The sequence below is a fragment of the Canis aureus genome, chromosome 19, assembly GCF_053574225.1.
Source record: "Canis aureus isolate CA01 chromosome 19, VMU_Caureus_v.1.0, whole genome shotgun sequence".
NCBI lineage: Eukaryota > Metazoa > Chordata > Mammalia > Carnivora > Canidae > Canis > Canis aureus.
Window position 1 is genome coordinate 38,909,663 of NC_135629.1, and position 26,650 is coordinate 38,936,312.

Sequence of the window (26,650 nt, forward strand, 5' to 3'; positions counted from 1 at the left end):
CCTGTGGCTATAATGCACTGAGAACACACCATGTAGGTCACATTCCTGCCTCAACTGCAATGCCTGAAGCTGATCATAACAAAACATTAGACAAATCCAAATCTCGAGATATTCTGTAAAACAACTGGCCTGTCTCCTTCATCATCAAGAATGTCAAAGTTATGAAGGGAGAAGAAGGGCTGAGGAATGGTTTCAGGCTGAAGGAGACACATGAGGCATGACAACTAAATGTAATGTGTGATCCTGGACCAGTCCCAGACCTGCTCTCTAGCATCTGCACCCCCATTTGGGGACAGAGTTACCTGAGGCGGGGGGACTGGTGTTCCCATCATGATTGTAGAGCAGTACCCCTTGGGTAAATGCTGAACTTATTAATAATATTCACATATGATACACGTGGATGTTTGGGCCGAGACATGAGGAATGCTTGATTTGCCCAGTTGTGTCTGGGCTAAAATGCAGAATCACCACGTGGGTCCCCAAATGCCCAACAGTTCTGAATTGGTGAGTCTCCTTTGAAAGCTCAAGGATCAGGAGGCCCATTGTTGCAGACACAGATGTAGATCGGTGTGTGTGTGTGTGTCCCACATCAACCTTGTGAGTGCTCACTCCCTAGTGTGGGGTTAGGGCTGCTGTGTGGTGTGGTGGGTTTCCGACAAGAGGGAAGGAGAGCCAGGCCTTGTGCAGCTGCAGCACAGACAAGCAGAGACCAGGGAGTGAGCAGATACAATATTTAATAAACTTGGTATATATGCTTTGAAGTTCAGCCTACCTTGGTGCTCACACCTCTCGGACAGACAGTCTGGGGCAGGGCGGACAGCCTGGGTGGATGTGGGATTCCATCCATTCTCAGCCTGTGCTCCTCTAACTTGAATGGGCTGCTGTATCTGTGCCCCAGTAACAATGGCAGTCCATCACACCCAACACCTTAGGAGGCGAGACTCTGGAGCCATAGCCATGCCACGGCTAGCAAGGATTGGAGCGAGGGGGGGAATCACTGTCTGGGACATAAGAGGGAGATTTGGGGGCACCAGAGATGGGCAGGAAGGATGACAGTCTGGCCACCAGTAGGCCCCAGGCAAGGGGCAGGGGTAGGCAGACGGTTCAGAGGTGAACCTCCAGCAGGTAGCGCAGGTGACACTGGCTCTCCTGGTAGATGAGATACTCGCTCTGGAAGAATCTGGAGCTGCTGAACTCTGCACAGGGCACAGGCTGGCCCTGGGGCACCACCACTCGCTGGCCGTCCAGCTCTAGCTCGGTGTCCTGGGATGGATCTACAGGTATAGCAAGGGCCACAGGTGACTCAAGGGTCACTGATCCTCAGCTTCACCAATAAGTTCTGCCCCCTATGCTCCCCACTCTGCCACAGGGAACCCCTGCTCCTTCCCACCTTGCAGTCTCCAAACCACTGCGCAGGCTGGGCCTTCTGCTTGGAATATCCTCTTAATTCCTCTGCCTGGGAAATGCCTACTTACTTTTTTTTTTAAAAGATTTTATTTATTTGTTCATGAGAGACACACAGAGAGAGGGGCAGAGACACAGGCAGAGGGAGAAACAGGCTCCATGCAGGGAGCCCGATATGGGACTCGATCCTGGGACTCCAGGATCAGGCTCTGAGCTGAAGGCAGGTGCTAAACCTCTGAGCCACCCAGGCGTCCCTGCCTACTTACCTTTTGATGCTCAGTCATTGACACCTTTTCTTTGAAGCCCTCCTGGATGCTCAGGAGTGATGTGTTGAATCAGCAAAGGTTTGTGAATGACATAGTAGGGAAGCCTCGTTCTTCTCGTTCCCCACCACTGCCCCTCCCCTGCCCACCTCCTCCCTGAAAGTTTCCCAGTCCCCTAGCTCAGCCCCAGGCCTTTATCCTCAGGCATGTCCAGCTTTTCAGGACCCACCAGGCTCTGTGGAGCCTCGGGCAATGACGCTGTCGAAGCCAGGGGGTGGCTGCTTCAAGCTGGGGTCGTCGATGGTGATGTGGTGCTCTCTGCCCAGTGCCACCTCACCCAGGAACATGTAGCCAATTTGGTGGGCTCCGCAGGATATGCCAGTAACTGGGGGACACAGAGAAGCTCAACATGGGCAGCTTGGCCCTCCTATCTGACTTCCTGTCCCCCACTCTGCTGCATTATTATCTCCTCTGGCTTTGTTGACTCAGCCCAGAAAAGTGCCCACTCTTCCTGCATCCTTAAAAACACCCCCTTGTCCTGGCTGTGCTCCCTCCCACCCGCTCCCCCATTCCTTGGATCCCTGAGAGCAGGCCTCTGCAGCCCCTGCCCCTCACGCCAAGGTCAGTTATGAGTCCCAGTGGCTAAATCCAGGGTAGATGCCTTCTCTCTCTGGCCAGCTCTGCTGATTTCGCCACTGGTATCCTCTGCCCCTTACCTGGGGACCCCCTTGCACTGGCTCTCCCAAGGCCACCCTCTACTCCTTCCTAGGCTCCTCTGTTCTGGTGGACTCCTTGCCCTGGGCAACCTCAGATATCCTAGAACATCATCACCTCCATCCAGCCTGGCTCTCTTGGCTCAGTGGGAGGTAGGGGTCTCCAATGATGCGCTGGCTGAGAATCCAGTCTGGGGAGGTGGTCTTAGTGAGGACACCTCTGGACAGAAACTTGGGGATGATGAGAGATACCTCCGGCCCTGTCACACAAGCTTCCCATCCCACTTCTCATGCATTCCTCTCACGGATACTCTCTTCCCCCACCTCCACTGCCTGGGCTGGATGCCTATCACATCTGGCCTGGGTGAGAGCATGGCTTCCGTGCACCTCTGGCCCAGTGGCCCTCCCCATGGCTACAGCCACTGAGATGCTCTATATACAAGTCTGGTTAGGGTCCCCATCACTCCCTGGATAAACTCCAGCCCCCTGCCTACACCAGGCATTTGCTTGGATCTTTATCATCAGGCTGTGCTCAGAGGTCCTGACCTGCTGCAGCCTTCCAGGGTTTGTGCTTCTGGCTTCTTCACCTCCAAGCCTCCTCTTTCACTACCTTCCCCCGCCCCCACCTGTGGCTGGCTCACTCATCCTGAGGGTGATCTGCATCACCTTCTCTGGGAAGGGAAGCTGCCTGCCACTTCTAACCTATCCCTGGCCACTGCCCTCCCTTTGAGTTCCCCCAGTCCCCGGGGAGCCCCACTGAGCACTCTAGTCAGTAGCCATTCAAAGATTCCTCTCCCAGATCCACCACAAGCTGGGAAAGCACTAGGGCTAGTCCCCCTGGGGGTTGGCCCCGAGAGGTACCTCACCATAGCCAGCCGACTTGCTGTTCTCTGAGGCAAAGTAGATGCCCTTGCCAACGCGGCCGCCAGAATGTGGCATGATGCGGAGCCCACTGGCAAGGATGGCGGCCACCACCGCCACGTTGGTGCCATGCCACAGTAGCTTTCGATTACTCAGCTTGGAGTGGGCCTGGAACCTATCTCCCTTCAGGGGAAGGAGGTGGAAACAGGGAGCATCACATTATCCAAGCTCAGGTGCTTCTCCCCACTGTTCAGAGGGCATGAGCGAAGCAAAAGGCCCCTGTGGCCAGTGACGTATACTCATGCACACATACGCAAGGCCTGGGTCTGGCGGAAGCTGATGAGTTGCTACACCGACTTGCTAATGGGCACATAAGCTAGGGACAGGTAGTGAGGGAAATGGGTTGGGGGGGGGTACTTTCCCTTACCTCCCCTTCTCGGTTCACTTTCCAAATGTGTTGAAGAGCAGGGCACCGGTAGGTGCCACCAGTCTTTTCTAAATAGGTATGTATCACCTGCAGGAAAAGCAGAAGCTAGTTGCCAAGGGTGAGAGATGTGTGGACAAACCCCCACTGGTGCTTCCAGTCCCAGAGCTCTCCTCAGGCCCTACAGACACAGGGAGAGAAGGCCAAGGGCAAGCGGCTCTTCTGCACACCAGGAGGGCAGATGGGCAGAGGGACAGTGCCTACTGTTGTCCTGGCTCCTCTGTGGGACATGGCCCACCTTGTACTCGGGTTCCTCTGGGTCCAGCAGCTGGAGCTGGCACTTAAGGAGCTGGTAGTCTCGGTCCAGGGGGTGTGGCACCTCCTCCACCTTTTCCTCTTCAGGGGATGCCTGCAGGGTCTGGGCCAGCTCGATGTCTGCCAGCACCTACAGTGATGGACGCTGACAGCTTGTCTGTCTAATTCAATCCCAGCCTCCTCCCTCCCACACGACCTGGGGCCCCAGCCACCTGACCTGTGCACTCCCACCACATCTATCCGGCTGGTCCTCCCCTCCCCTGTCCTTCTAGCTACCCATTCAGTCCGCCTATCTGGGCCTCCTTGGCCATCTGTCCCCCATCTCCCTTGCCCAGTCTGTCTGTCTGCCCTGCTGCCTGCCTGCTTGCCAAACCTCACCAGCAGCATGTCCTTTTTGGCCTGCAGAAGCTCAGGGGAGTTGATGGGCGGGGGCCGGTTGCGGCTGAAGTTGTGGGGAATGACAGTGTAGAAGTGGGAGGACAGCTCCTCCAGGTTGGGGCCACCATCCGTGGGGGCTTTCAGGGCCAGCTCCAGAGCCTCCAAAGCCTCGAAGCCCCGTGCAATCTGCTGCTTGCTCAACTTCCCTAGGGGCATCTTCTTTACATCTAATGGGTGGAGAGAGTGGGGGAGACTCAGCCCTGTAGTCCTGCCACCCCCGTGGCCCCTGCCTCCTGACTGGCCCCTCTCTCCTCACCCAGGTTCATGAGGGTCATGGCATTCTTGAACATGTCCTTGCTGAAGATGTTGGTGATGAGCTTCTGTGTGGGTGCGTCCAGGGAGCAGGGCCGTACCCGCTGAACTATGTTCCTCACTGAGCCTCCATCCACCTAGAGGTAGAGGGCATGGATGGGCAGGAGCAGCTGGGCACAGCCAAAGCAGAACCTGGCATTAGAGACTGGCCACATTGAGGCCAGAGAGGGGAGGTGTATGCCCGAGGTCACACAGCCGGGCAGTGGCAGAAGCCAACTGGCTGGGTCTCTCCTTCCAGTCCCCTCCCTCATACTGGGGCCCACCAACACACTTCCTGGCCATTTCACCTTCACCACGGCCTCCTGGGCCTCATCTTCTCCTTGTACTTCGATGAGTGTGTACTTGCCCGGGTGGGCCACAAAGTGGTCCCGCTCCACCCATCTGTTCTTGGTCTTGTCCTGAAATTTCTTCTCAAAGTCCTTCTTTGCATCCTCCAGCAACACAAAGTAGCTGAGCTTCGACTGGCCCACCTCTCCCTGCAACCAACAGCCTCAGGCAGCAGGGCAGGCAGGGGGTGCGGGTGCCTGCCACAGTTGCCCACTGTGAAACATCTGGTTGGCCTCAGCTGTGCCAGGCCCTGTGCCAGGAGCCCCTGGGCATTCAGAGGTGGAGAGAGGGTGCAGGCAGTTGCCGAGTGAGCTGTGGGGACCCTGGTGAGCAGGGGTGGGGAAGGTGGGTCCAGGATGGCAAGGTGGCACTCACCACGCGGCCCCAGCGGTTCCAGCAGGCGAAGCGGTCCCCCTCTTCCAGCAGCTGGATGATGTAGAACTTGTTGTTGTTTCTTCCAATGTTGGTCTGATTCAGGGTGCAGGCGTAGTCTTCATGCACCTAGGGCCGGAGGGGGGGGGGTGCTCTGGGGAGGGCAGGTCAGCCTGGACGGCCCTCAGATGGAACGGGTGGGAGAGCAGGCCGTAGGGAGGGCAGGCCACACACTGACAGGGGTTTGAGGGGAACAGCAGTCAGGATGCACTGGGACATCCAGGGGAGGCTCTATCAGGAAAGGCTTGAGGTCATGGTTCTGCCCTGGGGGCCACAATCTGAGGGAACATGACTAAACTCAGTTGGGGGAAGTTCTGGGAGGATGTGGCTGTACCCTGTGTCAGGGAATCAGAGGGAGACACTGCTTCTGCCTGGAGGTCTGACAGGACACCACTCTGCCATGCAAAAGGGATCTCAGTGGTACATGGCCCTCTGGGGCTGCTTTAGGGGTTACAGGTGAGCCCTGGGGAGACTAAGGAGGTTGAAATCCTGTCTTAAGTGTGGCAGGTGGAGGCCTGAGAAGCTTGGAGGCTTACCCTAGGGTCTGAGGAGCAGACATGACCCGCCTGGATCTGATGGGCTATAACCCTACATGACCGTTGGGGTCTCAGGGAAACAGCTTCTTGGGAGCCTGAGCTACCTGGCCAGAGCCGAGGCCCAGTGAGGAGGGGGACTGGTCTGAGTGTATTTGTACCTAGGCTCCAAGTCTGGAAGGGGACGACAGATTACCTGGGTCTGAGGGTTGTGGCTGAGCGGGCATGCTGGGTCCACTCGGACTACGTGCTTCTCTGTGGGTGCAGCTCTGAGGGCCTCGGCAGTGGAGCGGAAGCTGTCCTCCTCCTCTGCACCCTGCCGCCCCTTCTTTTTTTCAGGGCCCTCCTGTTGCACCTGGGGCTTGCGCTTTGGAGCCATGGCTCTTCTGGGGCACAAAGAGGGCCCTCAGGGCTTCATGGCCTCTGCATCCCACCTGGCTGGCACAGCACCAACGTGCCCCACTCTGGGTTTGCTCTTTTGGTGACCCTCTCCCCATTGCCTCCCCCCTGACTCCATCTCTCCATTCTCTAAGCCAGACCAAAACCAGCTCTCTGTACCAGTCCCCTTTCCCTTTTCCCATTCGCATGGGCCAGGCCAGGACCGTGTCCAGTCTGCCCCAGAGCCTCGGAAGAATGGTTCCCTATTCTCTTTAGCAATCCAGTGTCCTGATGAGGGAGGAAAAGTGAGGAGAATCTCTTCTTGCTTCTGGGCTCCTCCTCCCTCCAGAGCACTCCCTGGGTATTGCCCGCTCCGCCCCTGTCTCAGCTGACTCAGATGGACGTGGCATGGCTGCTGGGCTGAGTCACCCCAACTATGGAGGAGAGTGGGCAGCAGCTCCCAAGGGCCACACTCCCGAGGCCAGATCTGTCCCTCTAGAACTTGGGACCCTGCGGCCCAGAAATCCTTCCCAAGGGGTTTAAAAGTTCTGGGGTGCCAGTCAGGGTCTGAGGCCAGTGGGCCAGCACCAGCACCACCCTGCCCTGCCCTGCCCTGCCCTGCCCTGCCCTGCCCTGCAGGGGGCTGTGGGCAGGGCCATAGGGCACTCACCTAAAAGAAGGAGGGACCTGGGAGAGATGGCAGCCACGGATCTAGTATCAGGACCCCCGCGGCAGTTCCGGTTCTAGGGCCTTCTCCAGCAACCCTCTGTAACCTTAGGCGTGACTTGGGGCAGTGATCTCCCTACAATCGCCAGGGGTGGGGCAGGGGCAGCGCAGGGGTGGGGGTGTGGTTTTCCAGCTATCTGGCCACCAGTCAAGTGAGTCAGAGGCTGGACTAGCGGAGCCCAGCAGCCTGTCCCACGGACCGCTGGACACTCGACCGGGAGAGCCAGCGCAGCCCAGGAGGCTGACGCGTCCCTCGCGCCGCTTGAGTGGCCCGAGGCACGCAATACGTGTCCGCCGGCTGCCCCGTGACCTTGGGCCCAGGTGCGGGCATCGCCTCCCTCTCCTCCGGGCTGCCTACGTTTCCTCGCCGTTACCTAGTGCCAGGCTGGTTCACCCTAGCTCCCGCCCCCGACGGGGAGGAGCCCCGCTGCGAGACTCGGGGCGCTGCATCTCTGACGCCCCCCAGCGTCCAAGGGCCGCAAACACAGAGAAGGCGCTTCTGGTCCGGCCCGCCCCTTGGTCGCCAGCCCGCAGCAGGGCGCAGGCGCCGCAGCTTTGGGCCGGAAGCGCCCGAGAAGGCTTGGAGCCCGGAGGAAGCCTTGGAGGCGGGGCCACAAGCGCTTATCCTATGGGCGCCTGGGGGCGGGACAGAGCGTACAGAGGCAGCCAATGGGGCCGTGGGAGGCGGGACCCGCGGGGCACTGGGAGCCTATCCGGGCGCGGAGTCGTGCCAGACCTCCGGGGCTCCAGCCACGTGAGTCCTCCGTGGCGGCCGCTGCGCTCGCGGTGGGCAGCATGTCGGCGGCGGCGGCGGCGGCTCGGAAGCGGGGAAGGCCGGCCTCGGGGGCCGCGGCCGGTGCGGGGGCCGGCAAGCGGCGGCGAAAGGTGAGCCTGAAGCTTCTGCGGGCCACAGTCAGCCCCGCCGCCGGGACCAGCGTCGTCCGCCCCGGGACACCCGGGCCCCGGGCGCCTCCGCGGCCCTTTTTTCGGGACCCCAGCTGGAGTCGGCTTCGTTCCTCTCTCCGGGGGCCAGGTCCTGAAAGACCTTGCACTGCAGCCGGCGGGGGCGGGGGCGGGGGTGGGGAGGCCACTGCCTTTCCTAGTCCGGCGGCTCTCGAGAGATCGGAAGGCGCGCTTGGTCAGTGCCCGGTGGTCGGGACCCCGGACTAACGAAAGGATCATTTAATTCTCAGGCCGACTCTGCCGGGGACCGGGGCAAGTCCAAGGGAGGCGGCAAGATGAATGAGGAGATTTCCAGCGACTCTGAGAGTGAGAGGTGAGCTCTCTCCCACCTGGAGGAAGGGAACACTGAGGCTCATAGTGTATGGAAGACTCAGGGAGTCGGGGCAGAGCTGGGCCTTTTCGGCTCCTAGGTCTTGGCTCTTCCCTCCAGTTCTGAGCCTGATAGTAGGACTCGTCTTAAGGAGATTGAGAAGTTTCCTCTCCTTTCCCGGCAGGGTCTCTGTGTGGGGAGAACCCCCAGTCCCAATGGGAGACCAGTGAGACCTCCCTGGTTCACGGCAGGGACAGGTGCACAAGCTGGACGGGCTGGTATGGGGAGAGGCATGCAAGAAATGCTTGCTAGTTCTTCCATCTGTTTTCCCACAATGTCAAATTGCTGTTCTCAACATATGCCAGGCACTGGCTTTACTGTTGACAATGCAGAGGTAAGCAGGCAGGTGAAGACAAAATGGGTTGTAATGAAGTGGGTATTCTTCAGCTCTGTGTTCTGGAGACAGGGAATGGGACGTTTAAATAGGGCCTGGGGAGATAAGGAGGAATCTGTCAGATAAGGAAGGGCAGGGAGGACATTCAGGGAGCAGAGAAAAGTCTAGGGCTTTACATGTGCCCAAGTGGGAGATGGACAGGTTGGAAAGGCAGGTGTTGGCCGCATCCAGGTTGTGGAGGGCTTTGAATACCTCCATTCTGCAGGTGACAGGGGTGAGACATGTTGCAGGGTTTCAGAGGAAGTTAACAAGGTACCACGCCTGAGCCTGTGGAATGGAGGCCATCATACCAGGGAATCCTGGGGCCTTCCTTAGAGTTGACTTTAGAAATTCAGCTTCTAGGGACACCTGGGTGGCTCAGCGGTTTAGCGCCGCCTTCAGCCCAGGGAATTAAAAAAAAAGTTCCATAGTTTTCCTGATCCTGGAGTCCTGGGATCGAGTCTCACATCTGGCTCCCTGCATGGAGCCTGCTTCTCCCTCTGCCTGTGTCTCTGCCCGTCTCTCTGTGTCTCTCATGAATAAATAAAAAAAATCTTAAAAAAAAAGGAAAAAGAAATTCAGCTTCTAACATTGAGCACAAGTTGGCCTTAACATGGTCACAGGAAGACTTCACATACTTACTTTTAAGATCACTGTGGGTAGCGGTGTGCCTGGCCCTGTGCCGAACACTTTTAAATGTTTAAAAAATGTGTTGTGGGGCAGCCCCAGTGGCGCAGCGGTTTAGTGCCACCTGCGGCCCAGGGCGCGATCCTGGAGACCTGGGGTCGAGTCCCACGTCAGGCTTCCTGCATGGAGCCCGCTTCTCCCTCTGCCTGTGTCTCTGCCTCTTTCTCTCTGTGCCTCTATGAATAAATAAATAAAAAAAAAAATCTTAAAAAAAATGTGTTGTGAATGTATGAGATACAGAAGAATCGATGAAATGTATTTGGACCATAGGGGGCAATGGTGAGATGATGAACCTCCGTGCACCCACCACTTAGTTTAGGAATTTAGAGGCCCCAACTCTGCATTCCTGACTTAATTGTTTCTTTGGTTTTCTCCTTCCTTCTTTCCTTCCTTCCTTCCTTCCTTCCTTCCTTCCTTCCCTCCCTCCCTCCCTCCCTCCCTTCTTCCTCCTTCTTTTTCTTTTCATTTTCTTAACCAGGTATAATTTACATACAGTAATATTCACTTTCTTTAGTGTACAGTATGTGAGTTTTGACAAACACATATAGTGGTGTAACTACCACCACTCTGAAGGTGTGGAAGGGTTTCATCATGCGCTAGAACCCCTCCTGCCACACACAACACTCCCACCCCCCCTCCTTTGGAGTCCATGCCCCCCTCCCTCTAGCCCCTGCTGACTACTGTCGCTAGAGTTTTGCGTTTTCCAGGATGTCATATGATTATATGCTTCTTTTCCTTTTTTTAAAGATATTATTTATTTATTCATGAGAGAGAAAGAGAGAGAGAGGCAGAGACATAGGGAGAGGGAGAAGCAGGCTCCATGCAGGGAACCTGATGTGGGACTCGATCCCGGGACTCCAGGATCACACCCTGGGCCAAAGGCAGGTGTTAAACCACTGAACCACCCAAGCGTCCCTTCCTTTGCTTTTCTTTATAGAGTTCTATCTCCTACATGTGAACCTCTATACGATAGATTGATTAGTTTGGGTGAATTGAGCAGAAGTTTTAACCATAGATATATACAGGAAGGGCAGAACCAAGCCTGTTGGCTGAAGGCTTGCTGGGCACTGGGTACTAGATGGTCTCTGGGGCCTGGTTCAGCCTTGGCTTCCTTGGCAGTTTCCAAGGTCCCTTCTGGGGACATTGTGGACAAAGTCATAAATGAATCTTGGGGAAGCAGTTGGGGCATTTGACAGATACTAGGTATGTTCAGGCACAAGATCGGGGGATGGTTCCTGTGGCCTGCCTGTAGCTCCCAGGAGCAAGTCTGCGTAGGATGTGTCTTGAGTGAGGTGAGTGCTCTAGCCAGTGCGAATATGAGACATGTAACGGAAAGCTTCACAAGGTCAGGCCAAGACCAGTTATGTTTCACCTGGAATCCTGTCCTCAGGGTAGATGCAGTGAGAGTGAGGTAGGCACGTCCCCAGTGTGTCTGCCTCTTGCTTGGGTCCTTTTTTTTTTTTTAAAGATTTTATTTATTCATGAGAGACACAGAGAGAGAGACAGAGAGAGACAGAGACACAGGCAGAGGGAGAAGCAGGCTCCATGCAGGGAGCTCGACGTGGGACTCAATCCCGGGTCTCCAGGATCATGCCCTGGGCTGAAGGTGGCGCTAAACCGCTGAGCCACCGGGGCTGCCCCTGCTTAGGTCCTTTTATCGGATCTGGGCTGGCCATAGCTCCCCTGTCTGGGGATGCATGGTCTGGGATCTGCCTTTTCTGCTTCCCGTATTGGAGCTCCTGTTCCTTGTCTCCCATGCCTTTGTCATTCCCAGCTGACTGTCTTGTGTTGGGGCACGTCCCTCATCCTGTTGTGAGGCTTAGAGAAGGCCAGTCCTGTGGCAGCTTGTACATCTAACAGTGTCTTCACTGGTCATCGAGGGTTTAACTGGTGTGGCCTTCCAGGGGTTCACACCTTGTGTAAACAGCTCAGTATTTTGTGTATGTGGCTCCTTTGTTGACCACTGTTGCTATTGATTCCAGACCCTTCGTATGTGACCTTTCTTCAACAGCTTGTAGAACCTGCTCTTTCCCTCTAGAGTTAAGAGATTTCACAGTGATCTCTTTGGATTTTGGGTCTCTTTTCACCCTCATGTGAGGACTGGGTGGTTCCTTTCAGTTTGACAAGTTCAGTCTTTGGGTTTTCTGCATATGTAATCGTTGGCTATGAGACGGAGGGGGGTGGTTGAGTGCCAGGGGAAGCAGTGAGGAGGTATGGTCTTAGTGGCTGGAAGAGTGGGGTGAGCCCTCTGAGAGCTATTCCCTTCCTTCCCGCAGCCTGGCTCCTAGGAAGACTGAGGAGGAAGAGGAAGAGGAGCTGGAGGAGACAGCCCAGGAGAAGAAGCTTCGCTTGGCCAAGCTCTACCTGGAGCAGCTCAGGCAGCAAGGTGAGCCCATGCACTGGCAGGCAGGGGCAGGGCCTGTGTCCAAGACCACCTGCTGTGCCCCAGCCGCCTGACGGGTGGCTGAGCAGGTACCTGGTGGATTGCCAGAGCTGCTGGTGTGGGATTTCCTGAAGGAGGGTGGCTGGGAGACTAATGGGCCTCCTGGGGTGGGTCTGACCTTCAGGGGGCTTTAGCCTAATCTCTAAGTAATGGCAGGGGTTAGGCAGGAGGAGATCTCTCCTTTGCCCAAGGCAGCCTGAACTTCCCTTGGGACACAACCCGAGTGTTTGGAGCCCAAGACCAAGGCATTGGGGTGGGGTGGGAATGGGAAGGGAAAAGTGGAGTCTAGGCCTACATTGACTTGGTCTGGTCTGTCCTTGCATAGAGGAGGAGAAGGCCGAGGCCCGGGCATTTGAGGAGGACCAGGTGGCAGGGCGCCTGAAGGAGGATGTGGTGAGTTGTGGAGGGAAGGCGGTGGGAGAGAAGGGTTGGGCTGGTCCTGCTCTTGGGAGCTCATCCCTCTCCTCTCTGTGCAGCTGGAGCAGAGGGGCAGGCTGCAGAAGTCGGTGGCAAAGGAGGTAAGCGGGCAGGGGACTTTGATGTAAGATTGAAGTGAATCATGGGTCCCACATGGGTAGGTGAGTGAATGGCCTAACTGGGGACTCAGGCTGTGGGGTTTTTGCTCTGGAACTTGGGGGGCACTTAGGCAGACAGAGTCAGGTAAGGGTCTGATGCTTGCAGCCCTGGTCAGGGTGGTGGGAAAGGATGGTGTGTGTGTGTGTGTGTGTGTGTACACGCGTGTGTGCACGTGTGGTGTGTGTGCGAGTGAGTGAGCATCTAGGGGCCTTCTTGTCCTCTGTGGCAGTGACCTCGCTCTGCTTGCCCAGATTCAGGGCCCAGCCCCGGCTGACATCCGTGTCTTACGGGGGCACCAGCTCTCCATCACGTGTGTGGTCATCACCCCCGATGACTCTGCCATCTTCTCTGCTGCCAAAGACTGCACCATTATCAAGTGTGAGTGAGCCTGGCTTGGGGGTGCAGACCCGGGGATCTTTTGGGAGGGCTGATCTGTGGAGGAGGGAGTAATCAGGGCAGACTGAGGCCTGGTGGGGGAAGCTTCTGGACATAAGTTTATTCCTAAGGAGGTGTTCTCTGGGTGCCAGTGAAAGCTTCTGCCTAAGAGTGGGGCTTGAGCTCCCTGTCGCTGTCATTGGAGGCGATTGAACAGAGGCAGGATACTGATGAATGGGGATTGGTGCTGTAGGTGGGCAGTTGGAGGACACTTGAGGCTCTGTGCTGTCCTGGGATTGCATCCCGGTCTTCCTGGGTACCCCCCTTCGACAGCTGAGTACTGTTTTCATCCACCCTTAGGAGAAACTGGAAGAACTCGTACCCTTGGTCCTAAGGCACTTTCCTATCCTCTCTGGGGCTTCGTGGCTGCCCTTGGGGGGTTACTGTCACTGGGTGACAGATGAGGAACCTGGGGATTATACAGGGGCTCACGGCAGCCGAGCTGAGTTCTGCTCTGAAGGCACCACTTTCTCCACAGCCCCGTCCTGCCCCTGAGGGGGTTGCCAGCCAGTCCTACCCTCTGTCCCAGTAACTTTCTCTTTCCTGTTGTCAGGGAGCGTGGAGACTGGACGGAAGCTTCACGTGATCCCACGGGCCAAGAAGGGTGTTGAGGGGCAACCCCCCAGCCACAGCAGCCATATTCTCTGCATGGCCATCTCCTCTGACGGCAAGTACCTCGTAAGGCAGGGCTGGCCCCGGGGGGTGGGCGAGAGTCGGGGGCACACATTGGGTGCCTGTGGCCATTGTCCTCATCTCCACAGGCCTCGGGTGACCGCAGCAAGCTCATTCTCATATGGGAGGCCCAGAGCTGCCAGCACCTGTACACTTTCACAGGCCATCGGGATGCCGTGTCGGTAGGAGCTGTGGGCATTTACCAAGCAACCAAGTGGGCCGGGCTGGGGCAATGGGCTGAATGAGGCAGAGGGTGTCCATCCTCAGGGACATAAAGGAGGTGAAGGGGAATTGCGGGGAGACTGAGCTTGCCTAGGGAGTGGGGAGGCTGCTCAGGAGTGCACCGCTGCCTCCCTGGGCTTGTGACGTGCTTTTTAGGAGGAAATCCTCCCCTGGCGAGGACTTCTGTCTCGCCTGCTGTGGTCCAGGTCCACTTTTGCTTCCTGTCCATGTATCTGTAGGGTCTGGCATTCCGCAGAGGAACCCACCAGCTCTATAGCACATCCCATGATCGCTCTGTGAAGGTGTGGAACGTGGCGGAGAACTCCTATGTGGAGACACTGTGAGTGTGCACGGGGAAAGGGTGTGCAGATGCATGTGCCAGTGCACGTGGGACCCCATCCTCCCTCTGCCCCCTCTCCCCCTCCAGCTTTGGGCACCAGGATGCCGTCGCTGCGCTGGATGCCTTGAGCAGGGAGTGCTGTGTGACGGCTGGGGGCCGGGACGGGACGGTGCGTGTGTGGAAGATTCCTGAGGAGTCCCAGCTTGTCTTCTATGGCCACCAGTAAGGCTATCCACTGGGCCAGGTCAGGGGAGAGGGGCTGGGGTGGGGCTGTGCCCCTCACTGTTCCTTTTGCCAGGGGCTCCATCGACAGCATCCAGCTTATCAACGAGGAGCACATGGTATCGGGCGCAGATGATGGGTAAGAGCTGCCTTTGGGATGCCTTGCACCACTACCGCTGCTCCTGGACTTGCCTCCAGGAACCTTCCCTTGTGGCAGTGGGATGCCTTTCTGCTGAGTGGCCTTTCTGCCCTACCCCAGCCCCTTGCCAATTATGTTCTTTGTCCACAGCTCTGTGGCCTTGTGGGGTCTCTCTAAGAAGCGGCCGCTCGCCCTGCAGCGTGAGGCCCATGGGCTGCGGGGGGAGCCAGGCCTCGAGCAGCCCTTCTGGGTATCAGCAGTGGCGGCCCTGCTCAACACAGACCTTGTAGCCACAGGTGGGTGCCCTTTGAGGCAGAAAAGAGGGGGTTGCAGGGTGGGCCAGTGCGGGGGCGCTCACTATCTCCCTGACCCCTCAGGCTCCCACAACTCTTGCGTGAGGCTCTGGCAGTGTGGGGAGGGCTTCCGGCAGCTTGAACCTCTCTGCGACATTCCCCTGGTAAGTGGGGCTTGAATGCCTCGCCTATCTTTGCCACACTCCTGAGGCCCTAGAGTTCAGGGCACCTGGGATTAGCCCCTTATTGTTTTTTTTCTTGCCAGAAGGGAGGCTCCTCAGGGCAAGGCTATGACTTGTTATTTTATAGTGCCAGCTCCTACCACAGGGCCTGATAGGAACCCTTCCTCCCTCCTCCTCTCCTGTCTCCCCCCACCTCTCCTCTTACACATTCCCCTCCACCCTGTCCTGGGTACAGGGGAACAAGGCTAGGACAGCAGGGCACAGCATGTGCAAAGGCATGGGGGTGTCTGATGCTATGATGGCACCAATGGTGCCAGATTGGGCCCAGGCTAGGGGGTGTGGACACAGGGTGCCCTGAGGGAGATGGCAGGATGGTCGGTAATGTCTGGTGACAGCGCAGGGCTTGGTGATGGCCATGGGGTCTCCGGGACCTCACAGCTGGGAGCCACGCCTTAGGCCACCCCCTGAAACGTGACGTATTTGGCTTTCACTGTCTCCTTAAATCCTCACAAACTGCCTGTGAGGCCAGCGTGATGTTTCCCTCCATCTCACAGACGTGGAGGCTGAGGCCCTGAGGGGTCAGGGACTGATCAGGGGGCCCTGATCTGCTGGGGCAGAGCAGGGATTTAAGCTCCGAGGGCCAAGCCTGTGGCAGTGAGGCCAGGGCTGTGGTGCTAGGGAGGCGTGGCGGGGGGGGCGGGGTAGGGGAAGGTGTGGGAGGGGTCTGTCCTCACATTTTCCCACATCTCTCCCTTTTCTCAGGTGGGTTTTATTAATAGCCTCAAGTTCTCCAGTTCGGGGGATTTCCTGGTGGCTGGGGTCGGGCAGGAGCACAGGTATGAGGCACCCTGGGAGGTGGCACTGGCTGGGCTACCAGATGGGGTGCAGGAGGCTGGGCCTGGCCTCAGCTGCTTCCCTTCTGCCCCCTGCAGGCTTGGCCGCTGGTGGCGCATCAAAGAGGCTCGGAACTCCGTCTGCATCATCCCGCTCCACAGGGCCCCCAGGCCCCCTGCGGCAGGCTCCTAACTCCTCTCCCCTTTATTTAAGTCCTTTCTAGACCAGGCCCTGCCCTCTTTGTATTAAAAGCCTCCTCTTTTGGGCTTTGTCTCTTGAAGCTTCTCGACTGGGGAGGGAGGGTGATGGCAGGACTGTGGGGGGGGGGGGGGGCAGGGCTCCTACCAGCATCTCTGATGCATAAGGGCTTTCTGTCCTTTCATGGAACCTGGGGATGGAGACCTCATCCACCTCCTGGTCTCTTGAGTATCCTCTGTGACCTTGTTAGGCCAGCTCCCCACCCACTGCTCTGGGCTGCGAGGGGTCAGAAGCTGCAGACCCCTTGGCTAGGGAGCCATGGCTGTCCAATTATGTACCAGGGCTGGCTGTCAGTCAGAATTGAAATGAAGAAAGCTAGGCCTGCATGTCAGGCTTACCTGGCCCACCCAGGCCAGTTCAGGAAGCTAGAGATGGGTGGGGGAGGGGGATACCACACTGCCTACTACCTGAGGACAAGTGTCAGAGTTGAGAATAGCTCTGCCCTTGGTCTGAATGCCAGCCAGGCTGTCACAAGAATGTTCTTTCTGCTGATTTTATCTATTGGACAATTCACTCCTGCTACTGGCGGAGCCAGGAGAGACAGACCAGAGATGTAGAAGTGCAGGAAAGTGTCCTCTTAATGGGAAGAAGGAAATGTTATGGGTTCTGCTCTAACCTTTTTTTAACCCATTGGGCTCAACCACTGAGCCTGTAGTTCCCAAGAGGCAGCATGGTCCCCTCGGGAGGAAGCCACAGGGCTTCTCTCCTGCTACCATGCTCAGGAGGCTTCCCCTCAGACAGACCTGCTCTCGCCTGCCTTCATTTCTCCTGGGGCCAGAGGGGTCAGGTTCAGATCAAAGCCCTGAAAATCCTGTTCTGAATCAGAAGATGGTGATAGAATTCGCTTCCTGTGTCTTGCCTCACATTGAGCTCAGTGATGGCATACACACACTTCCCAAAAGCCATGGCATAGCAACACCAAAGTGCACCTTAATACATGAACCCCTTTCCCATGGTACACTCCTATTGGGAGAAATCCACAGTCTTGAATCCTTGCTCCTCTATAAATAATACATCATTTTTCTTCTGGCTGCTTTTATAATTTTTTTCATCTTTGATTTTCAACAGTTTGTGATATGCCTGGGTATGGTTTTCTTGGATGTATCTTTGTTTTTTATTGTGTTAAGATGTAACAAAGTTTATCATTATCATTTTTTATGCTGATGTCATTATTATTGATTAGAAGAGGTTATTTTTAAGAGAGATTGCATATGGAGTGGGGGTGGGGTTGAAGGGGTTGTGGGTGTGGGCAGAGAGGGAGAGAATCTTAAGCAGGCTCCATGCTGGGCACAGAGGGCTTGGTGCAGAGCTGGATCCCATGACCCTGAGATCATGACCTGAGCTGAAATCAAGAGTTGGATGCTTAATGGACTGAGCCATCCAGGTGCCCCACCATTGTAACCATCTTTAAGCTTACAATTCGGTGACATGAGATACGTTGGCATTGTTAGTGCAGCTGTCACCACTGTGCATTCCTCTAATGCTTGCAAATTGAAACTCTATACCTGTGAAACAATAACTCCCACAACCCCTGGCAACCATTTTACTTTCCATGATTTCAACTACTCCAAGTACCTCATATAAGTGGCATCATTCAGTATTTGCCTTTTTTTTTTTTTTAAGATTTTTTTAATTTACTCATGAGATACACACACACACACACACACACAGAGGCAGAGACACAGGCAGAGGGAGAAGCAGGCTCCATGCAGGGAGCCTGATGGGACTCGATCCCGGGTCTCTAGGATCATGCCCTTGGCTGAAGGCGGCGCTAAACTGCTAAGCCACCCGGGCTGCCCAATATTTGCCTTTTTGTGACTGGCTTATTTCACTTACCATAATGTCCTCAGGGTGCATTCATATTGTAGCAAGTGCAATATTCTCTTTCTCTTTAAGACTGAATAATATGCCATTGTGTGTATATACCACATTTTGTTTATGCCTCTGCCAGTGGACACTTGGGTTTCTTCCATGTTTTAGCTATTGTAAGTAATGCTGCTACAAACATGGCTGTACAAATCTTTCTTCGAGATGGCTTTCATTTCTTTTGGGTGTATGCCTACAAGTGAAATTGCTGAGACATATGGTAAATTCTATTGCCAATTTTTTGAGGAATCTCCATACGGTTTTCTGCAGTGGCTGCACCATTTTACATTCTCACCAACAGTGTACAAGGGTTCATATTTCTCCACATCCTTGCCAACACTTGTTTTCTGTTTTTTTTTTGTTTTGTTTTGTTTTGTTTTGTTTTTCTGTTTTGTTTTTGATACAGCCATCCTGAGTGTGAGATGGTGTCACAGTGTAGGTTTGTTTTTTTTTTTTTTCATTAGCACAAACAGTGGGGAGGGGCAGAGGGGGAAGCAGACTCCCTGCTGAGCAGGGAGCCCAATGCGGGGACGCCATCCCAGGACACTGATATGACTAAAGCCGAAAGCAGAAGCTTAACCTACTGAGCCACCCAGGCACCCCAACATTGCAGTTTTGATATGCATTTCCCTAACGATGTCAAGTATCTTCATGCACTTCTTGGGCATTCAGATATTTTCTTTGGATAAATGCCTATTCAAGTCCTTTGCTCATTTGCTTTTTTTTTTTTTTTTTTTTTTTTGGTCATCGAGTATATCATTTATGGTGTTTGCTGAGATTCTTGAATCTGTAAATTTATGCCTTTCAGAAATTTGGGAAGTTCTTAGCCTTTCTTCAAAAGTTTTTTCTACATCAATTTCTTCTTTCTGGGACTAATAAGTATTAGACCTAATATTGTCACACAGGTTGCTGAGGCTCTTTTAATTTTTTTGTCAGTATTTTTTTTCTCTCTGTTTGGATTCTCATTTCTATTCCTCTGTATTCAAGCTTACTGACTGATTTCTCTGTCCTGTGCATTCTGCTGATGAGCCTATCAGGGAGTTCTTTATTTTTTAATTGCATTTTATAGTTCTAGAATTTCTACATGGTTCCTCTTTTTAAAGTTTATTTTTAAGTCATCTCTACACCCATTGTGGGGCTTGAGCTGATGACCCCAAGATCGAGAGTTGTATGCCCTACCAACTGAGCCAGCCAGGCACCCCACTTTTTTTTTTAATAATAAATTTTTTATTGGTGTTCAATTTGCCAACATACAGAATAACACCCAATGCTCATCCCGTCAAGTGCCCCCCTCAGCGCCCGCACCCATTCACCCCCACCCCCCGCCCTCCTCCCCTTCCACCACCCCTAGTTCGTTTCCCAGAGTTAGGAGTCTTTATGTTCTGTCTCCCTTTCTGATATTTCCTACCCATTTCTTCTCCCTTCCCTTCTATTCCCTTTCACTATTATTTATATTCCCCAAATGAATGAGAACATATAATGTTTGTCCTTCTCCGATTGACTTATTTCACTCAGCATAATACCCTCCAGGTCCATCCACGTTGAAGCAAATGGTGGGTATTTGTCATTTCTAATGGCTGAGTAATATCCCATTGTATACATAAACCACATCTTCTTTATCCATTCATCTTTTGATGGACACCGAGGCTCCTTCCACAGTTTGGCTATTGTTGACATTCCTGCTATAAACATCGGGGTGCAAGTGTCCCGGCGTTTCATTGCATCTGTATCTTTGGGGTAAATCCCCAGCAGTGCAATTGCTGGGTCGTAGGGCAGGTCTATTTTTAACTCTTTGAGGAACCTCCACACAGTTTTCCAGAGTGGCTGCACCAGTTCACATTCCCACCAACAGTGTATGAGGGTTCCCTTTTCTCCACATCCTCTCCAACATTTGTGGTTTCCTGCCTTGTTAATTTGCCCCATTCTCACTGGTGTGAGGTGGTATCTCATTGTGGTTTTGATTTGTATTTCCCTGATGGCCAGTGATGCAGAGCATTTTCTCATGTGCGTGTTGGCCATGTCTATGTCTTCCTCTGTGAAATTTCTGTTCATGTCTTTTGCCCATCTCATGATTGGATTGTTTGTTTCTCTGGTGTTGAGTTTAATAAGTTCTTTATAGATCTTGGAAACTAGCCCTTTATCTGATACGTCATTTGCAAATGTCTTCTCTCATTCTGTAGGTTGTCTTTTAGTTTTGTTGACTGTATCCTTTGCTGTGCAAAAGCTTCTTATCTTGATGAAGTCCCAATAGTTCATTTTTGCTTTTGTTTCTTCTGCCTTTGTGGATGTATCTTGCAAGAAGTTACTGTGGCTGAGTTCAAAAAGGGTGTTGCCTGTGTTCTCTAGGATTTTGATGGAATCTTATCTCACATTTAGATCTTTCATCCATTTTGAGTTTATCTTTGTGTATGGTGAGAGAGTGGTCTAGTTTCATTCTTCTGCATGTGGATGTCTAATTTTCCCAGCACCATTTATTGAAGAGACTGTCTTTCTTCCAGTGGATAGTCTTTCCTCTATCGAATATTAGTTGACCATAAAGTTGAGGGTCCACTTCTGGGTTCTCTATTCTGTTCCATTGATCTATGTGTCTGTTTTTGTGCCAGTACCACACTGTCTTGATGACCATAGCTTTGTAGTACAACCTGAAATCTGGCATTGTGATGCCCCCAGCTATGGTTTTCTTTTTTAAAATTCCCCTGGCTATTCGGGGTCTTTTCTGATTCCACACAAATCTTAAAATAATTTGTTCTAACTCTCTGAAGAAAGTCCATGGTATTTTGATAGGGATTGCATTAAACGTGTAAATTGCCCTGGGTAACATTGACATTTTCACAATATTAATTCTGCCAATCCATGAGCATGGAATATTTTTCCATCTCTTTGTGTCTTACTCAATTTCTTTCAGAAGTGTTCTATAGTTTTTAGGGTATAGATCCTTTACCTCTTTGGTTAGGTTTATTCCTAGGTATCTTATGCTTTTGGGTGCAATTGTAAATGGGATTGACTCCTTAATTTCTCTTTCTTCAGTCTCATTGTTAGTGCATAGAAATCAGGCACCCCACTTTTGTTTTCATTTTTGTCTCTTCTGAGAACTATGTTTCCATTCATTTAGAAAGGGTTCACTTTTGCTATCATGGAAGATGTGTATAATAACTTTAAACATTGTTGTCTGACACTTCTAATATTAAACGATCGTCTTTTTCCTTAAGAATTAATCAGATTTTCTTGGCTCTTCATATGTTGAGTAAGTAATTCTGGACTGTATCCTGGATGTTTCCTCTAACCAAGGAGGTGATTTTTCACAAGCTCAAAGGGCCACCACTGTGGCAGTGCAGCTCTGTGACTTTACCATGGGATGAGTCATGAGAACAAACAAACAGGAAAATGGGGGAGGAGGTGGAAAAAAATGTCCATAATCTTTGCTTGAGGAGGTGACTTTTTCTGATGCTCTGGTAAGAAAGAGGGGCTTCCTCTCAGATTATTTGCCATCCACACAAGTGTAGTTCTGCATTTTGGGCTGTCTTCAATTATGACATGGAAACCAGAACTGATTGTTCTTCAAGATTTTCTTCCCTAATCCACCTGCTATTGTCCACTTTCCAGGGTCCAGTTGCTTTCTGCACTCTTATGCAGAGTTTTCAGTTGTCATTACTGGGAGAGATTAACTGTAGTACTCTTGTTCCATCTTACTGGCACTGGGGTCCGTGGTATTTTAAGGAATTTTAAAAGATGGTCTTTTCTAGACATCCAGATGGCCAACAGACACATGAAAAGATGCTTAACATCACTTGTCAGCAGGGAAACACAAATCAAAACTACAATGAGATATCACCTTGCCCCTGTCAGAATGGCCAGAGTCAAAACTACAAGAAACAAGTGTTGGTAAGGATGTGGAGAAAAAGGAAGCCTCATGCACTGCTGGTGGGAATGCAAACTGGTGCAGCCACTTTGGGAAACAGTATGGAGGTTCCTCAAAATTTTAAAAAGAGAACCACTTTATGATCACACTACTGGGTATTTACCCAAAGAATACAAAAACACTAGAGGTAAAGGATCTGTATTCTGAAACTATAGAACACTTACAAAGAAATTGAGGAAGGGGCAGCCCCCATGGTGCAGCGGTTTGGCGCCGCCTGCAGCCTGGGGTGTGATCCTGGAGACCCGGTATCGAGTCCCACATCGGGCTACCTGCATGGAGCCTGCTTCTCCCTCTGCCTATGTCTTGCCCCTCTCTCTCTGTCTCTATGAATAAATAAAATCTTAAAAAAAAAGATAAAATTAAAAAAAAAGAAATTGAGGAAGACACACAAAAAAAAGGGAAAGCATTTCATGCTCATGGATTGGAAAAACAAATATTGTTAAAATGTCTATGCTACCCAAAGTAATCTATATATTTAATGCAATTCCTATTGAAATACCATCAACATTTTTCACAGAGCTAGAACAAATAATCCTAAAATTTGTATGGAACCAGAAAAGACCCCAATTAGCCAAAGTAATGTTGAAAAGAAAACCAGTGATACCTGGGTGGCTCAGTATTGAATGTCTGCTTTTGGCTCAGGGTGTGGTCCTGGAATTCTGGGATTAAGTCCTACATTGGGCTCCCTGCAGAGAGCCTGCTTCTCCCTCTGCCTATGTCTCTGCCTATCTCTGTGTGTCTCTCATGAATAAATAAATAAAATCTTAAAAAAAGAAAAGAAAAGAAAACCAAAGCTGGAGGCATCATAATTCCTGACTTCAAGTTGTATTACAAAGCTGTAATCATCAAGACAGCATGGTAGTGGCACAAAAATAGACACATAGATCAATGGAATAGAATAGAGAACCCAGAAATGGACCCTCAACACTAGAGTCAACTAATCTTTGACAAAGCAGGAAAGAATACCCAATGGAAAAAAAAGTCTCTTCAACAAATGGTGTTGGGAAAATTGGACAGCCACATGCAGAGGAATGAAACTGGACCACGTTCTTACACCATATACAAAAATAAACTCAAAATGAATGAAAGACCTAAATGTGAGACAGGAATCCATCCAAATCCTAGAGGAGAACACAGGCAGCAACCTCTTGGACCTCAGCCCCAGCACCTTCTTGCTAGACATGTCTCCAAAGGCAAGGGAAACAAAAGCAAGGATGAACTATTGGGACTTCCTTGAAATAAAAACCTTTTGCACAGCAAAGGAAACAGTCAACAAAACTAAAGGGCAACCGATGGAATGGGAGAAGATATTTGCAAATGACATAGCAAATAAAGGGCTTAGTAGCCAAAGTCTAGAAAGAACTTATCAAACTCAATACCCAAAAAACAACCCTGTGAAGAAATGGGCAGAAGATATGAACAGACATTTCTCCAAAGAAGACATAACAAACACACGGGCAACAGACACATGAAAAAATGCTCAACATCACTCGGCATCAGGGAAATACAAATCAAAACCACAATGAGATACCACCTCGCACCAGTCAGAATGGCTAAAAATAACAATTCAGGAAGCAACATATGTTGACGAGCAAGGGGGCCTCTCTTACACTGTTGATGGGAATGCAAGCTGGTGCAGCCACTCTGGAAAACAGTACGGAGGTTCCGCTCCCTTCAAGGAGCCTGCTTCTCCCTCTGCCTATGTCTCTGCCTCTCTCTGTGTGTCTCTCATGAATAAATAAATAAAATCTTAAAAAAAAAAAAAAAAAGTAAAAAAGAGAACTACCCTATGACCCAGCAATTGCACTGCTAGGTATTTACCCAAAGGATACAAACCTAGTGATCGAACGGGCACATGCACCCCAATGTTTATAGCAGCAATGTCCACAATAGCCAAAATATGGAAAGAGCTCAGATGTCCATCGACAGATGAATGGTTAAAGAAGATGTGGTATAGGGGCATCTGGGTGGCTCTGTTGGTTAAGCATCTGCCTTTGGTTCATGTCATGATCCCGGGATCCTGAGGTTGAGCCTGGTATTGGGCTCTCTGCTCAGCAGGGAGTCTGCTTCTCCCTCTGCCCCACCCTCTGCTTGTGCTCTTGCTCTCTCTCTCTCAAAAAAAATGAAATTTTAAAAAAGAGAAGATGTGGTGTGTATACACAATGGACTATGACTCAACCATCAAAAAGAATGAAATCTTGTCATTTGCAACAATAGGGATGGAACTAGAGGGTATTATGCTAAGTGAAATAAGTCAGAGAAAGACAAATACCGTACGATTTTACTCATACATGGAATTTAAGAAACAAAACAGATGAACATAGATGAAGGGAAGGGAAAAATAAAATAAGATGAGAACAGAGAGTGAGGCAAACCATAAGAGTTGATGAACTCTAGGAAACAAACAGGGTTGTTGGAGGGGAGGTAGGTGGAAGGATGAGGTAACTGGTTGTTGAGCATTAAGGAGGGCACTTGATATAATGAGCATTGGGTGTTATGTGCACCTGATGAATCATGAAATTCTACCTCTGAAACTAATAATACACTGTATGTTAACTAAATTGAATTCATATAAAGAATTTCAAAAAAGGGATATAAACACATGTATTTTAAAGGATATATGCACCCTTATATCACAGCATTATTTACAATAGCCATATTATAGAAGCAGCCCAAGTGTTCATCAGTAGATGAATGAATAAAGAATATGTGGGAATTCTGGTGGCCTAGTCAGTTAAGTGTGTGACTCTTGGTTTCAGCCTAGGTTGGTATCAGGGTCTTGTGATTAAGTCCTGCATCAGGTGCCATGCTCAGCATGAAATCTGCTTGAGATTCTCTCTCCCTTTCCCTCTGCCCCTCTCAGTCATACTCTCTCTCTCTCTCTTAAATAAATAAATAAATAAATAAATAAATAAATAAATAAATAAATAAATAATTTTAGAAATGTGGTATGTATATACATGAGGGAATATTATTCAGCCACAAAAAGCATGAAAGCTTGCCATTACAAAACATGATGGATCTAGGGAATATAATGCTACGTGATACATCAGAGGAAAGACAAATACCACATGATTTCACTCACATCTGGATTATTAGAAACAAAATGAACAAAGAGAAAAGATAGAAAGAGAGAAAAACTAAGAAGCAGACTCTTAACTATGTTGAGAACAAACTGATGGTTACCAGAGGAAAAGTGGCTGAGGGAGGAGTGAAATATATAACCAGGAATAAGGAGTGCACTTGTTGTAATGAGCACTGAGCAATGTATAAAATTGTTGAATGACTATATTGTAAACCAGAAGCTAATATAACACTGTATGTTAACTATACTGGAATTAAAATTTTAAACTTAAAAAAAAGATGGTCTTTTCTATTTGCCCAACATTTACTACTTTTGGACCATCATTTCTACCTGCTGATGTGGGCTTCCATTTAGGATCTTCCTTTAACATTTCTTGTAGTGTGAATCTGCTAGCAATTTTGTTTTCTGACTTCTATTTTTCTGAAAATGGCTTTAATTTCATAAAAAAATCAAGGTATAATTTGTGTATAGTGAAATCAAGAAATGTTTAATATTCAGTTAAATGGATCTTCACAAATGCATATATCTCATAAATCTATACCTCATCAAGGTATAGGACATTTCTATCACCCCAGAAAGTTCCTTTGTTCCTTTTTCTAATCCATCCCAATTCCCAGAGCAACCACAGTTCTGATTTCTATCACATATGTTAGTTTTGTGTGTTAGTTTTGTATGTTGTCAAACTTTATATATGGAATTATACAATATGCTCTGTTTTTTGTTTGATTTTCCCCCCTCAACATGATGTTTGTAAGATCTGTCAATATCATTGCTTGTATCATTAGTTCTTTGCTTTTTATGGTTTAATAACATTTTATGAGTATATCCATAATATTTATCCATTCTCCTATTTATAGACATTTGACTTGTCTCCAGTATTTAGTTGTTATAAATTTAATGCTTTCAGCATTCCGGTACAAGTTTTTTGTGAACATACATTTTCATTTCTCTTGAGTAAATGCCCCCTAGTGGAATTGCTGAGTCACAGAATAGATTTATGCTTAATTTTATCAGGAGCAGCCAAACTAATTTCCAAATTGGTTGTTCCATTTTGCCAATATTTGGTTCTCAGTTTCTAAAAATAAAAAAAAAATTAGCCATTTTAATGGATAAATAGTGGTATCTCATTGTGGTTTTAGTTTTGCCTTTCCCTAATCAGTAATGATGTTGAGAAACTGTTCACGTGTGGGTGGGTGGGTGGGTTACAGAGGGTGGGAGTGGGACAGAGAGAGAGGGAGAGAGAATCTTAAGCAAGCTCCATGCCTAAGTTTGGAGCCTGATGTGGGGCTTGATCTTATGACCCTGAGATCATAACCTGAGCTGAGTTGGATGTTTAACTGACTGAGCTACTGAGATGCCCCTGAAGATTTTACGTTTTGGGTAGCTCAGTGGTTGAGCATATGCCTTTGGCTCGGGGCATGGTCCTGTAGTCCCAGGATCGAGTCCCACATCAGTCTCCCTGCATGGAGCCTGCTTCTCCTTCCTCTGCCTATGTCTTTGCCTCTCTTTGTGACTCTCGTGAATAAATAAAACCTTTAAAAAAAAGACTTTACTTTTTTTTTTAAAAATATTTTATTTATTTGACAGAGAGAGCACACACAAGCAGGGGCATAGGAGAGGAAGAAGCAGTTTCCCTGCCAAGCAG

General features: G+C 50.7%; 2 protein-coding genes and 1 long non-coding RNA gene across 8 annotated transcripts in view; 1 reads left to right on the top strand and 2 right to left on the bottom strand.

The window, feature by feature from the left end:
• Nucleotides 1–717: 717 nt before the first annotated feature.
• PARP3 (poly(ADP-ribose) polymerase family member 3) lies at nucleotides 718–7,651 on the bottom strand. 6 transcript variants are annotated; one of them, XM_077858707.1, is made up of 11 exons: nucleotides 7,501–7,651; nucleotides 6,219–6,408; nucleotides 5,433–5,558; nucleotides 5,018–5,206; nucleotides 4,675–4,807; nucleotides 4,359–4,585; nucleotides 3,964–4,110; nucleotides 3,669–3,755; nucleotides 3,247–3,424; nucleotides 1,897–2,052; nucleotides 718–1,274 (listed from the first exon to the last, which is right to left on the bottom strand). In XM_077858707.1, the coding sequence occupies exons 2-11, from the start codon at nucleotides 6,399–6,401 to the stop codon at nucleotides 1,105–1,107; spliced, it is 1,596 nt and encodes a 531-aa protein (XP_077714833.1). In that variant the 5' UTR covers nucleotides 6,402–6,408; nucleotides 7,501–7,651; the 3' UTR covers nucleotides 718–1,104. The 6 variants fall into 6 exon arrangements, 5 of the variants coding, with proteins under 5 accessions (XP_077714833.1, XP_077714832.1, XP_077714831.1 ...); XM_077858706.1 differs by lacking the exon at nucleotides 7,501–7,651 and adding an exon at nucleotides 7,071–7,452 and having other exon boundaries at nucleotides 6,219–6,405; XM_077858705.1 differs by lacking the exon at nucleotides 7,501–7,651 and adding an exon at nucleotides 7,071–7,452 and having other exon boundaries at nucleotides 6,219–6,456.
• A 206-nt stretch (nucleotides 7,652–7,857) lies between these two features.
• On the top strand, nucleotides 7,858–16,143 carry RRP9 (ribosomal RNA processing 9, U3 small nucleolar RNA binding protein). Its single transcript, XM_077858708.1, has 15 exons — nucleotides 7,858–8,011; nucleotides 8,320–8,402; nucleotides 11,796–11,905; nucleotides 12,288–12,355; nucleotides 12,439–12,480; nucleotides 12,790–12,916; nucleotides 13,527–13,651; nucleotides 13,735–13,827; nucleotides 14,107–14,207; nucleotides 14,295–14,429; nucleotides 14,506–14,568; nucleotides 14,719–14,864; nucleotides 14,946–15,025; nucleotides 15,806–15,879; nucleotides 15,976–16,143. Exons 1-15 carry the CDS (start codon nucleotides 7,922–7,924, stop codon nucleotides 16,067–16,069), a joined length of 1,431 nt encoding a protein of 476 aa, XP_077714834.1. The 5' UTR covers nucleotides 7,858–7,921; the 3' UTR covers nucleotides 16,070–16,143.
• Nucleotides 8,270–26,650, bottom strand: part of LOC144289979 (uncharacterized) — a 38,757-nt gene continuing 20,376 nt past the window's right edge. Inside the window, exons 3-4 of the long non-coding RNA XR_013357872.1 lie at nucleotides 9,475–9,695; nucleotides 8,270–9,386 (exon numbers count right to left, since the gene is read on the bottom strand). This is a non-coding gene — a long non-coding RNA (uncharacterized LOC144289979). The remainder of the gene's footprint in view (nucleotides 9,387–9,474; nucleotides 9,696–26,650) is intronic.

Coding starts and splice junctions, on each gene's coding strand:
- PARP3 (XM_077858707.1), bottom strand. CDS start 6,401: ATGGCTCCAAAGCGCAAGCCCCAGGTGCAACAGGAGGGCCCTGAAAAA. Junction 5,207..5,432: donor GGAACCGCTGGGGCCGCGTG/GTGAGTGCCACC, acceptor TGTTGGTTGCAG/GGAGAGGTGGGCCAGTCGAA. Junction 4,586..4,674: donor CATGACCCTCATGAACCTGG/GTGAGGAGAGAG, acceptor TCCACCCATTAG/ATGTAAAGAAGATGCCCCTA.
- RRP9 (XM_077858708.1), top strand. CDS start 7,922: ATGTCGGCGGCGGCGGCGGCGGCTCGGAAGCGGGGAAGGCCGGCCTCG. Junction 11,906..12,287: donor GGAGCAGCTCAGGCAGCAAG/GTGAGCCCATGC, acceptor GTCCTTGCATAG/AGGAGGAGAAGGCCGAGGCC. Junction 15,880..15,975: donor GGGGTCGGGCAGGAGCACAG/GTATGAGGCACC, acceptor TGCCCCCTGCAG/GCTTGGCCGCTGGTGGCGCA.